This window comes from Monodelphis domestica, chromosome 3 (genome assembly GCF_027887165.1).
Source record: "Monodelphis domestica isolate mMonDom1 chromosome 3, mMonDom1.pri, whole genome shotgun sequence".
NCBI classification, from domain to species: Eukaryota; Metazoa; Chordata; class Mammalia; order Didelphimorphia; family Didelphidae; genus Monodelphis; species Monodelphis domestica.
Genome location: NC_077229.1, coordinates 442,299,410 through 442,313,719, shown reverse-complemented (window position 1 = coordinate 442,313,719; position 14,310 = coordinate 442,299,410). Strand labels below are relative to the sequence as shown.

The following is a 14,310-nucleotide window of genomic DNA, read 5'->3' as shown; positions in this document are numbered from 1 at the left end:
CCACAATTTGTTCAGCCATTCCCCAATTGATGGGCATCCCCTCATTTTCCAATTTTTTGCCACAAAGAGCGCAGCTATGAATATTCTTGTACATGTCTTTTTCTCCATTATCTCTTTGGGGTACAGACTCAGCAGTGCTATGGCTGGATCAAAGGGTAGACATTCTTTTATAGTCCTTTGGGCATAGTTCCAAATTGCCCTCCAGAATGGTTGGATCAGTTCACAACTCCACCAGCAATGAATTAATGTCCCTACTTTGCCACATCCCCTCCAGCATTCATTACTTTCCTTTGCTATCATGTTAGCCAATCTGCTAGGTGTGAGGTGTGCATCTCTCTGATTATAAGAGATTTAGAACACTTTTTCATGTGCTTATTAATAGTTTTGATTTCTTTATCTGAAAACTGCCTATCCATGTCCCTTGTCCATTTATCAATTGGAGAATGGCTTGGATTTTTGTACAATTGATTTAGCTCTTTATAAATTTGAGTAATTAAACCTTTGTCAGAGGTTTCTATGAAGATTTTTTCCCAATTTGTTTTTTCCCTTCTGATTTTAGTTGCATTGGTTTTGTTTGTACAAAACCTTTTTAATTTGATGTAGTTGAAATTATTTATTTTACATTTTGTGACTCTTTCTATGTCTTGCTTGGTTTTAAAGCCTTTCCCCTCCCAAAGGTCTGGCATGTATACTATTCTGTGTTTACCCAATTTACTTATGGTTTCCTTCTTTATGTTTAAGTCATTCACCCATTTTGAATTTATCTTGGTATAGGGTGTGAGGTGTTGATCCAGTCCTAATTCTATATCAAGTCCATATTCTATCTGTTTGTATGAGTTTCTGCAGGGGAACCCACTACACTACTTCTAATCACTCTACTGTCTTGGTTCTTCCTCCTTCATGGTCTTAGAGTTCATTGACAGTAAGTCATCAGTATTATCTACCTATTCTTTCAGTACCTTGGAATGTAGTTCATTTAGTCCTTGTGACTTAATTTATTAAAGACAGCTTTGGTGTGGGCTTTTATCTTGAGTATCAACTCTTTACTTGTTTGTTTTTCCTTTCTAGTCCAAAGGTCTCCTTGACAGAGCTAAAGCAAAATAAGAACTCATAGCAATGTTTTTTCTCTAATCATTTACTTGTGTACTTTGATCCTCTGTTTTTCCCTAATTTGACTTAACAAATGCTTTTTTGTTGTCTTTAACTTAACAACCTTGACTTTTTAGAAACTAAGGCACTCTTGACATTCTTGCTACAGAACTTTGGTACACTTGGGTAACCATCTTCCCTTCATGACTTTTCTCTGTTTTCATCTTCTGTACATGTCTTTTCAAAATTCAAGTTGTTCAGATCCTAATGCAACAAAATTTTAATGATGTGGAGAAGAGATATGTGTTGGTTAGTTTTGCTGAGCCATTTTTATACCTTTTTTATTGATTGTTATAAGCAATAGCTCTAATAGAAATTAAAAGGAGACAGAAACATTGCAAAATATAGGTGATGGCTTAGCAAGGTAAAACATCTATAATTCCAGCTACTGGGGAATCTTGAGACCAGTGGAGTTCTGAAAGAGCTGAGTAGGAAATATATTTCAGGCTTTGGGATAGATTGAGCTTATGTATTTAGGATGGTAATTGAATCTCAAATGTAGGAAAAAGCAAGTATGCCAGTTTCTCTAGAACATAGTATATGTGGAGGGTACTAATATTGAAAGAATTGGGACTAGAAAACTCATTTTATAGATGATGAAACCAAGGTAAATTATCTCAAGATTATATATGAAGCATAACTTAGGGTTGGATTCAGTACTCTTTCTCTGTCTCCACTTCAAAAAAGCTTACTGAGAACTTAAACTCCTTTTGATTTGCTATTAAAATTTTCTTCTCTATTATTTATGCAGTTGAATTTTTTGACCCTAAGAACAAAATAAAAGATTTTTGATTGGTCCTTTTAAAAAAATTCATGAGAAAACATCAATAGGAATGTGGAATTGTCCAGCTATAATAGTGATAATATAAATAAAAAGTTCTGAGTAAAGTTAAAGAGTCCAGTATTTTCTTTTAAGATATATCTTGTTTAAGATCTGACCCATTCAAATTGAGGTCAGTAGAGAATTTGAGGTTAAGATAAGTAGATTTTAGAATCATCAGAAGAGATGATAATTAAATCTATGGGAGCTGATGAGAGATCACCAAGTAAAGTAGTATAGAGGGAGAAGAAATGAGGGTCCAAGATACATATACAGAAACAAAGACTTTTCAAAAGATAAAAGTGGGGTAAGGAGATTATTTCCAATGGAAAGTATTGAAAATTTTACAAAATTATATAGCACAAAAATTTTTGATTTTTAAAAATTTGAATTACCGCTTTTTCAGGACTTCCTCAAAAAAAAATAAAGACCAAGCCCATTGTTTCAAATGATTAAGATTCTTTTGGAATCTAATTCTTTCATCCAATGTATTCACTGCCTCTTCCATCTTCAGCACGTGGGCCTGAGTTATGGTGGCTGTAGAATCAACAGGACTTGTTAATTGGTCAGATGTGTGAAGCAAAGGTAAAAGAAGGACCAGAAATAACTTTGAGGTAATGTCAGGTGTGGTGAGAACACCAGCAGAAGTATAAAAGTTCATGTGGAAGAGTGGGTTTGCAAGATGAATTCAGTTAGGACAAGATGGGTTTTGAGGTTCCAACAGGATTCCAAAGTAAAACTATCCAGCATACAATTGAAAATGTAAATTTGGTGCTCTGGAAAAAGGTTGGGATAGAGATACAGATTTGAGTAAGCTCAGCTTAGAAGTAATACTTAAAGCATGAGAGTCAATAGATAGCTGAGGAAGAGGAAGAAATGAAAGATAAGGACAGAACTTTTGTAGATAATAACACTTGAAATAATGGAGAAAAGATGAAGAGTCAGCAAAAGAGGAAAAAAGGAATAGTGAGGGCTAAAAGAAGAGAACCAGAAGGTAAATTGACAAGGAAATTAAGGGAGAGAATGATATTAAGAAGAGAAAGGTTAGTGCTTGGTGCTATTTGTAGTGAGCCCAAGGAAAATAAACACACAAAAAAAGGCCATTGGGTTTAATGATAAGGGGGTCATTAGGGATGTTGGACATTACTATTTCTGCTGGGATTTAATGCCTAGATAATAAAGGTTTTGAGGTAGAATAAGTTGCCAGTGTAGACTGTTCTTCCTTTAAATTTTAGTTTTTAAAATTATCAAACTATTCTCTCCTGCTATTCCACCCCCCAAAAAACCCCAAACCCCACAAACAAAAACCTTTTAACAAATTAAGAGTAAAGCAAAGCAAATTCTCACATGGCCATGTCCCTAAATGTGTCCTATTCTGCATATTTTAGCCTAATATTTCTATCAGGAGGTGGGTAATATAAAATATATTAATACAAATATATTAATGTAAATAATATAAAAATAGACTATTTTTTATAAAATCAAGGAGAGAGATTAAGAGGATGGGTGGATTAGGGGAATACTTTTTTTTTTTTTTAAGAGAGACCTATTTATAATTTGGAACAAAACCAATAAAGAAGATAAGATGATGGGGAAGAGGGATGATTAATCAAGGTTATGGATAAGACAGGTAACGGAAACAAGAGTTTTCATTTGGAGATAATTGTTGCATGGTAAGAATGAATTGCGAGAGTTCAGGTTTGATACTTTCCATATTCTTAGTAAAATAGGAGGTGAGCTCTACTGCTGAGAGTGAAAAGATATGGGGTGAAATTGATAGGCATGAGCGAAAATTTATCCGGAATAACTGGTTTAGGGAGTTTGATAGTATCATTACAGGTAATTAAGAGTGTTGTCATGCATTAGTAAGGGTCTGCTTGTGAAGTTAGATAACATACATTTTTCATGGTCCAAGTTAGCTTAGTTTGATGATATCTTCTAGGAGAGTGGGTGCTATAAATTATATTAGCTTGAGAATTGGAAGGAATGTTGTGAGAGTAAGTAGGCAAGAGATTAACGAGTAAAAGTTAGGACTTTTTTGAAGTTGATGATTGTAGAATCAAGGCACTATAGGAAGAAAGTGAGGGGCAGAACAGAGTTGTATACAGATGTGTATAAAAGTGAACAAACTGGTGACTGAAGTCACCCTAAAGAGAAAGAAGAATTTTCAGAGGAGAAGTAGATGGACCAGAAATTGAAGTTCCCCTAATAGTGCAGGCTTTTCGAGCTAGTGAAATTTCAAATGATATCATGATACAGGATGGTAGGTGAATGAATTAGAATGGATGGTAGAGCTTATTGAAGTTGAGGGTGTTAGGAAGTTATGCCTTCTGAAATATACCACTTAATTGCTTTTACTCATCTTCCATTTCTGAAAACAGACTTTAAAGCATAAATGATGTTTAGGAGACAGTTGAATATTTGTCTTGTGGCTTGTGAGATTAAACCTTATGTAGGTCTGTGGGCGAGAAACATAGTTATGGGGCACTAGATGGGATCACAAATTTTTTTTAGATTGTTTAGTAGAAGTAGTTCATACTATTTATCAAGCAATATAACCAATTATCCATTAATATGCTAAAACACAACAATATTTGGTTTCCTATGAACAAAACTTGGATCTTTCAAAACTTCTAGATTAGTTTTCTCTTATTAGTTAGATGTATGCAATTTAGGAAATGGACTTTGATATGTGTTTTTATTGCTCAGATTTAAAAAAAATCACTTGAAATATTCTTAGATGGTCTGGATATTTGAAGTTATTTAATAATTGATCATGTAGGTAATTGGGATGATTTTACCGCATTAGGAAACATAGTTCCACATTGTGAATAGAGGCTATTCAAAGGTTCCTTGAAAATATTGTGCAATGTAACTTCTTTATTGTATTTTTATCTTTTTGTGTTAGTTCTGGCAAATGCAAGCTTTTCTGAGCTCATGTTTGATCATATGAAAGGCAATGAATTTAAAATATAAAGGTGCAATAAGAGACTTGCATATTAAAATTCTTAATGGGTTTTCATTTTTGGTCTATGTTTTTCAAGCAGTAATGACACTCAGCAAAAATAATTTTTTCTTTTGTATTATAAAAAGCTGATGGAAACTAAGGTTTCAAAGCATAGAGTCTGAAACAAGTATGGTAATAGAAAAAATAATAAATTGACATGAGAAATAAATGCATGTATATCATCCACCAGTTTGCATAAATATCCCTCTGTACTCTGCCTTTAGTTTAACCTAGTATTCTAAAGAAATGGAAACATTTGTATTTTTCTTATTTTACAGGAAGTTCGAAAAGTGAATGAAAGCATAAAGTATAACCACCCTTTGAGAAAATGTGTTGATACAATATTAAAAAAGGTAATTAGACAGTTATATCTTTGATACTATCTGTTTTATGTACTTTCTTCATATGTATTTTAAGATTTTTCATAACTAACTTTTCTAAAAATTTTTTCAAAAACTTGTTTTTATTGCCCTGATTGTGATTTTAGATAGCCAACCTTAACCACAGGTACTAGAGAACAAAAGAAGTATATCCTTTTCCTCTTCTTTTAATAAATTCTGAAAGAATGCAGCTTAGTTGAATTTCTTTTTAGTTGTTTCCACATGAAAATTTTCCTTTTGTTATAATATGCTTTACAAAAAATATTTTCTCATTACTGTAAGCTAAGTAGTAGAATTGTGCCACAAAGAGATAGTGAGTATGCCCCTTATAATGCCCTTATACTTGCTTACTAAAAATATATCTCTCTTTTTAAAAAATCATCTCTTTGATTTAATTCTAAAAGTGTTTGATTACTCAGTTACTCCTCTGTTAGCTCCCAGTGCACATAAAATATATAGCATGGAATGAATGAAAGAGTGAAAGGGTAGCAAGAAATACTTTGCTTCAGTATTGAGCAAGTGTATTTGGATAGTTCTAAAAATTTACCAAATATATCTTCAATATACCTATTTAGTGGCATGCTCTTTTCTCTCTCCCATATCCTAAGCTCACTGTCTTATAACTTGTACAGTTATGTTGGCTTTGGTAAAGATGAAAGATGGTCACATGACTTAACTAGCTATTTCTTTTCTTATAAATATCCTAAGTCTCCATTGTTTCTATCTGTTGAACACATCTCCATGGTCACTTAACTTGATGAATTAGTTGATTTATTAAGTACCTTCTAAATTACTCTTATTATTGTTGGAAACGAACCATTCAGAGGTAATATACCTGGATACTCATGATTAAATAATCAATATGTTTGATTCTCCACATACTTACATTTTCAAGTTTTTGACCTTGCTAGCTAGCTTTGTAATTAATCTTTAAATCTCCAAACTTAGAAACATACATATGAAGATCATGATTAATCTTTCTTTTGTGTCACTTTCTGTACCTTCCCCTAATTTTATGTCTGCCAATCACAGTTGAAGCTTTGCTTTAGGACTGCCCAGGGGACAGTCAGTTTGATTCTGATTTGTCACCCACTATCTCACTCATGGGTCACAGACCTCTCCATTTGACTGTGAATGTAGTGTTTAAACCTTTGGTGATTAAATTTAAAAATGGGCAGATCTCCCCACTTAACTTTAAGTGTAGGGTGTTTACACTTTTGGTGATTAAATCTAAAAATGGACAGAAGAGTTAATTTCATTTTCATAATCAGTGGAGAATTAATGAATTTCATTTTCACAGTCAGGGGAGAGTTAAATTTAATCTTCACACCAATTATCTTCTGCTTTGTTTCTGCCATAGAAGGAAAGTTGACCTTTGTCCCAGTCAAGATTAATACCTCTCTTTGAACTCTGGAATCTAAGCTCTTTTTTTCCTTCAGGCACTTGCCCATCATTTCCCCTCATTCCTTTCCATCTTCATTCACTACTTACTTCTTTGTTACTTCTCTAATGCCTATTGCTTATTTCTGTGGTCCCTTAAATAGTCCTCCATAATCCACTCTTTTTCCATGTCTTCATTATTAATATTGAATTTATAATAATTACTTCAATATTTTTTATATTGGAATCATAGAAGCTGGGTTTGAATCTGCTTAGCCTTTGTGCCTTTGGACTTATTTTTTTAACCCCTTTGGGCCTCTACTTTCCTTAATTGTAAAATGAGAGCAATTGGCCTGGATGACCTCAGTGGTCCCTCCTAACCATAAATCTATGATCCTATGATCCTAGACAAGAGTCCTTCATTTTGTCATTGCTTCCACTTTCATACTTATTCACTCTAATGTTCTGACTTATGGGACTCTTTTCAGAGGTCAGAAATAATAGCTTCTTGATTACTAAATTGGATGGCCTTTTCTTAGTCCTCATCTGCCTTGATTTTTTTGGTTTTCTGTAGAATTTGAATAACCATTTCTTCTTATCTAACTTCTCCCTTGACTTCATTGTCTCTTGGTTGTTCTACTTAACACATTACTACTATTCTTGGATCTTCTTTTCTAGTTCATTGTCCTTTTCCAAGATCATGTCTATTCCCATGAATTGTTATTTACTTCTATACAGATAATTCTCATAACTGTATCTGTCCTAATTTGTCTCCTGAATTCCAGCCTTGCGTTTCTAACTGCCTATTGCTCATCTCTTCCTTGGTGACCTGCTGACACTTTGAATTCAACATTCCCCTAAAGTATCAGTCATTTTAGATCAGTGATGGTGAACTTTTTAGAGATAAAGTGCCCAAACTACAACCCTCATGCTGCATATGAGTGGAGGGAAGCCTGCCTGGAAAGGGGGGCAGAGCAGTCCCCCTCCAGCATACATGCCATACTTTTGCCAACATAGTCTTAGACCCTCCCTGATACTCCCCTGTCCCTCAGCAGCTAAAAGTATTATTCATCTTTCAAAATTTTCTTTGACTTGAATATTTCTCCATCCTCATTCTCTCAGTCTTGCCTTCATTTAGTTACCTACCTATCAAATTCTTCAACGTTACAATGAATGAGAAACTTGAGAACAGAAGCTGATACTTTTCCCCATATACCCTCCATGCTTAGTTTTGCATAATAAAAGTTTATTGAATTGAATGGAATCCAAAATAGAAATCAGGAAGCAAAAGTTTTGAGAAAGTTAGCTATGATGAAAAATTGGAGATTTTTTCATTAAATTGAAAAACTTGTATTCTGTATATGCAAAAGTGCTCATTATTTTAAAATATATATGCATATATATTCCTAATAGTGTCCTACAGAATACCAGGAAAAAATGGGTAGGAACATGGATGACTATGAAGACTTTGATGAAAAACATAATACTTACCCAAGTGAGAAAAGTTTGGTTAAATTGCATAAACAGGTAAAATTTTTTTTAACTATTTCTTTTATTAAAGATTTTAGCTATTGCCCACAAATGGATTTTTAGTTAAGTGTGATTCATAAGTTTGATTTTATTTTGCCCTTGTCTTTTGTCCATGTCACTGGTTAAACATTTATGTGTTCTACAAGATTTGCTTAAATGCCATCTCCACTCTTATCTTCACATACCATTTTAAAAAATAATCTTCCCAACAATTTTTGAGTTAGACATTCCTTATAATTATTAAAGTTCATTAAGTTTAACTGTTACTCCATATTTTCTCATCTAGGTCATTTATTCAGTTCAGAGACACCGTCGTACACAAGTACAGTGGCGAATTCTTTTGGAACAAGCATTTTATCTTGAAGATGTGGCAAAAAATGAAACCAGTGCTACTCGTCAGTTTGTTCATACTTTTCAACCACAAGAGCCAGAAAACAGATTTATCCAGTATTTTTATAGTCCAACAGTTGGTATGGGTTAAATTGTAAATTTCAAAGTTAATTTTAACTTCCTTTTTTTTGTGCTCTTAATGCATATATTTTTCTCAATGATGTATGTAGTTTAATTACTCCTATTTGACAATTATTTCCATTCATATTATGCTATAAGTCATCATCAGTGCTAAACCCAATACCCTCACAACTGACACATTATTCTTCATTTATTCATCCTAATCTGCATTACATTTCTAGCTCTGTGTATGGAAATATTCCCAAATATTCCAAACGTCTTCTTTGTAACATATTAGCTATAATGCCAATAATTAAGATTTGATGCAGGGGCAGCTAGTTGGCTCAATGCATAAAGAGCCTTGCCTAGATTTGGGAGGTGCTGGGGTCGGATCCTTGGCCTCAGGCTTTCTAGCCATATGACTATGGGCAAATCACTTAACCCTAATTGCCTAGCCCTTGCCACTCTCCTCCCTGGAACAGATACTTAGTATTAAATTCTAAGATAGAAGGTAAGTGTTTATTTAAAAAAAAAGATACTTGATGCAATTGATTCAATTGTTTGGGATTTTTTTTTCTTCTCCTAGCCTATAAAGTAGAGTGATATAATTTTAGGACCTGCAGTGATACAGCTTGCCTATTTATCATTTTTTACCACATGCTCCAATTCTTGCCACTGTACACAGTGCTACTCCCCTCTAATGCCCACACTCCCTCTGCAACCCTACTCTCACTCCCACATGTAAATAAATATTATCATTTCTGGTCGAGAAATGAACTTTTGCATTAACTGATTAAAAACAAATTTTTTAGAGTGTTCTCAGTTTGGAGAATGGAAATCTATGTTGTTTGACCAGAAAATAATTTTTTCTTGACTGTAGTTTCTTCTTTAGCTATTTAGCTAAATGGTGTAAACTTATATGGATTTTTCTTTGTCATGCACATCATAAGATTTACAGAATTAACATCCAAAACAAACTCAGATCTTTCTGTCTTTGTTTTTTATAATGGCATTCTAGGCAGTCATCTGTCTATTGAATATTTGAATAATATTTTCAATTAATGTGCTATATTATTTCCTTTGTATAAACTGTCACGTCAAAACTTTATAAATCCTTAAGACCACATGAACACAGAATTGTTAAAATCTAGGCCATCTCACTTTTGAATTTGGGGGAGGGAAAGAGAAGATTTCCTCAAAAATTGAGTTGCTACTCATCCTTTTTTTTTCTACCACAGTTAATCCCTCACCAGGGAAGTGTTCTTGGAATCTTTAGTTATCATCCTCAATGCTAAGTTGAGGTGTGTCTGTTTCTCCATAGCCTCTTTGGCAAGTGAGAGGGTTGTGCCTTCTTGTTCTTTCTTTCTATGATCTTTGTGACCTATGTGGTACACTTTGTTCGAGCTCAGAAAACTAAGTGAAATTATGGCATTTTTTTCTTTTTATAGGCTCTTCTAACTGTTTAATTTTCTTTTGTCTTTCAGAGTGGTACTGGGAATGTCTCTTGAGGCCCTGGTTTTACAGGATACTTGCTGTTGTTTTGGCCATCTTCTCTGTGATTGTCGTGTGGTCAGAATGTACATTCTTTAGCACTAAACCTGTCTTATCCCTATTTGCAGTCTTCATACAACTGGCAGAAAAAACATACAATTATATATATATCGAGGTCAGTTTGTCATCTATCATATACCAGTGTATATCAGTATATAATAGTAACTCACTTATATAGCACTTTTAAGGTTTGCAAAGCACTTTCTTCACAATAACTGTGCTATCCCTTAAATAACATTTGTTTTCTCTTTCATCAAATAATAGTGAAATGGAAGAAGGCTGCTAATATGTTATTTGAGAATAAGTTATGAGTAATTCACAGTGTTCCTAGATAGTATGCAGAGCATCAAAAACATTTAAGCTAAAATTTACTTAATAGTTTTTCCACACTTTGACCTTCTAGTATTTCTATGAGGAGTCACCAAAGAAATAAGAACCTCTATTTATTTTGATAGCTAAATACAAAGCTTTATTATTATGAATAGATTTTTTCCTGATTGAATTAACTTTAATTTCTTAGTTAAAGATGTATACTGGTTTAAAAATCTATAATAATGCTACTTTGATTGTTGAAAACTGTAAATGCCAAAACTGTAAAGGTTTTGGCCAAACTGTAAAGATAATTTTAGTGTTTTGACTTAAAATGTAAATAAGTGGTCACCATGGGAAATTCCAAAATATGAAAAATACCCAAGTCAGCTGGGGATTTATGGTGATTTTAATTAATATAAATAAAGGAATTAAGGGAAGGAGAGAGAGAGAGAGAGAGAGAGAGAGAGAGAGAGAGAGAGAGAGAGAGAGAGAGAGAGAGAGTGAGTCAGTCCTCACTTCAACTAACTTCAAACTAAAATCAGTTCCCCAACTGACTTCTCCTCTTAAAGAAATTTTCTCTTAGGTCACCTCCCCTAAATTTTCACATCTACCAATCACAGTACAGACTTTTCCCCAGGACTGCCCATTCTTAGTTCTTATCTTCTTTTGTTCTCACCTTCTTTTGTTAAATAAAATCCTGTTAGTACTTCACACATCTTTTGTTAAGCTTGCCTTTTGTAAGTTGCTTGACCTTTTAGTGATTAATTTAACCTTTATAGGTACTTAGCACCTTTTTTTGTATTAGATCTAAAAATAAACCTAGCTTAAGGTTCTAGCTTTACTATAAGTATGAGTTAGGGACTTTTCATTGTTCAATAAGGAGTTTGCAACTTTATCTTCCCCTAAGGCACTGTCTGAGTAGTGTGGAGTAATTTTAAAAGTTTCTACTACATAGAAGACTTTTTATCTAATTTGTGGGTGATATGTGTGTGTGTGTGTGTGTGTGTGTGTGTGTGTGTGTGTGTTTTGTATATGATATATATATATTTATATACACACACATATATATATAAACACACACATAACCTTACATATAAAATGGAAGTTAGGGGGCAATTGAGTGATTTAGATTTAGATTTAGTGATTAAGAATCAGGCTTAGAGATAGGAGTTCTTGGTTCAAATCTGTCCTCAGACACTTCTTAGCTATGAGACCCTGGGCAAGTCACTTAACCCCCATTGTCTAGCCTTTACCACTCTTCTACCTTAGAACCTATAATATTGATTCTAAGATAGAAGGTAAGGGTTTAAAAAATTTTTTTTAAGTTAAATTCATGTTTTGTTTTGTTTTGTTTTTTTTTATTGGTACAGTTTGAGTTTTCCCAGCTAAAATTATTGTGAAACCTCTTACAGAGTACATTTCCTGAAGGCAATTAAGCAAAACTTAATATTGTGATTATGTAATTTAAATCAATTTTATAAATTCAATTTTTCCTTTGCTTTCAGATTGCATGTTTTCTTTCCATCTTCTTCTTAAGTATCTGTGTTTATTCTACTGTCTTCAGGATCCGTGTATTTAACTATTATTATTTAGCATCACATCACCAGACTGATGCTTACAGTCTTCTCTTTAGTGGCATGTAAGTACCTGGTGATTAAAATTTTCCACAAAAATCCCTCCCTTTTATACATACCTTCCTTATTTATTATTGTCTGCAAATAACTGAGTTAGTCTGAGGAAGGATCATTTGGTAGGGAAAACTCCTATTGAGGAATTTGTGATGGTAACTGCTCTAGAAGATGGAGATAAGTTTGAACATTCATTACAAAAATATCATATCTCTGCCGGAGGTATAATTTGGTCTGAATTGAGGTTCTATTTAGAATGACTTGGTTTCTCAGGAAACCGAAAATCAGTTTTGGTAGTGCTTTATAATTGTTTACTGTATTAAGTTGAGGATTGAAAGGTTCTTACCTTAAACTATGCCTACAAATAGAACCAAGACAATAATCTCCAAATGGAATGATCTGCTTTGGGACTTGGAAAATTTCTTCTCACTTAACAGTGTTCAAGGAAAGACCAGGTGATAACTTGTCAGCTATGACAAACTTCCTTCATAGGCTAGGAAATCAAACTCGATGAACTTTAAGATCTTTGCTGCCATTACCTTTATATTAGCTTAGATTTCTTTGATACATGAAGAAGGGGATTAGGAAAGATTTAGAAAAAAAGACTACTCAGATCTGAGAATCTGATAAAGTGCAACTTAATCTGCACATAACTGGATGTTGGAGCAACTCTTTTTACCTATAATTGCCAACCTTCTATACCTTGTTCCTTGATTTAAACTACCATAACTACCAAGGTCATTTTTGTGCAGCACTCAACAAGAAGTAGCCTGTAAGTAATATTTCCTCTGGTGCTTTGCTGTTAAGAAGTGTAGACAGGACAATCAGATATTACAAGTTTACATTCCTGAAGCTTCTCTTCCTTCTCTGCACCTCCCCCCATCTTAGCAGGCCTTGGATTACAATAGAACTGATAGCAAAAGCAGTTAGCTTTTAGAAGTTTTGACTACCAACTTTTTTGAAGATGATTCCCAGATAAATAAGGGTGGCTTATGTTCAAAATCCAAAATACATAGAATCTAAAAAGAACGTTAAAGTGACATCTTAGTAATAGAAAATTTTGTCAGTAAAGTGTTTTCAAGTTATTAAAATTTTGTATGTTTGCCTAATATTGTAGTTTTATTTTAAAGAATTTATTATTTATATAGTTTGCTTAATGCCTCTCTCATTTGCAGGCTATTCTGTCGTTTAACTCCCCCTTTGTGTCTAAATTTTTTGGGCTTGACACACATGGATTCAACAATTTCTCACCAGAATACTCAGCCAACTGCTTATACATCAGTAAGTAAATGGAATATATGCTGCTACAGATTTAATAAAATATTTAGAAGGGTATACTTGGCTGATAGCTTACATGAGAAGATACACTAAAATATATTTCTTTTGCCATTAGTGATATAGAAGCTTATCTTTGGTTTCTTGGTTCTGATGTTTTCATATTGGCTGCGACACTTTTAAAAATAGTTTATGGAATTGCTAATTCTGAGCAAGTGATTAATATTTTAAATTCTAAAATAGTTATTACAAAATTTAATTTAATTTTTAATTTAATTGCTTGACGTCCAAAGCAAGTGGTGAAGCATTATTTTTGTAGTTTTAATTGTTTTTGTTACTTCCAGAGTTCACTCCATTGAGGATGAAAAGGAGTCTTAGCATACTTTCTCAGACTAGGAAACCTTTCACTGCATTTGAATTGCAACCTCATAATAGGCCTATAAATCTGATATAAATAAGATACTAGGGCTAATAGGAAGCTTAGTCACAGTATGTAAGACAAGCCATATTTGATAAGGCATTGTAAGTCTATACATTCAAACTAATAAATAAGATTGAAACTTAATGTAGTGAAAAGAATCTGGATTTGGAAACAAAGTACTTGAATTCAAATCCTAGTTCTACCACTTAAGTAGCTATGTAGTGATGGGTAAGTCACCTATCTTCTTGGTATTTCATAGAAGTTGTATTTAGATTACCTCCAACTTCCTTCCTATTCTAAATCTGTGATCCTAATGATTTGTTTCTTCTTATTTAAAAGGCATATTTATGGATATATTTTGGTTGATGATCAACATAGACTTTTTAATATGAACAAGGGGAAAAGTC

The 14,310-nt window shown here is 33.3% G+C and overlaps 1 protein-coding gene across 4 annotated transcripts in view; it reads left to right on the top strand.

Moving 5' to 3' along the window:
- Positions 1-14,310, top strand: part of LMBRD2 (LMBR1 domain containing 2) — a 59,030-nt gene that overhangs the window by 24,991 nt on the left and 19,729 nt on the right. For all 4 annotated transcript variants that reach the window (XM_056824547.1, XM_001365224.4, XM_007487453.3 and 1 more), the window contains exons 7-12: positions 5,255-5,329; positions 8,150-8,263; positions 8,553-8,736; positions 10,201-10,382; positions 12,085-12,218; positions 13,383-13,488. In XM_056824547.1, the coding sequence (XP_056680525.1) occupies positions 5,255-5,329; positions 8,150-8,263; positions 8,553-8,736; positions 10,201-10,382; positions 12,085-12,218; positions 13,383-13,488 (795 nt within the window). The remainder of the gene's footprint in view (positions 1-5,254; positions 5,330-8,149; positions 8,264-8,552; positions 8,737-10,200; positions 10,383-12,084; positions 12,219-13,382; positions 13,489-14,310) is intronic.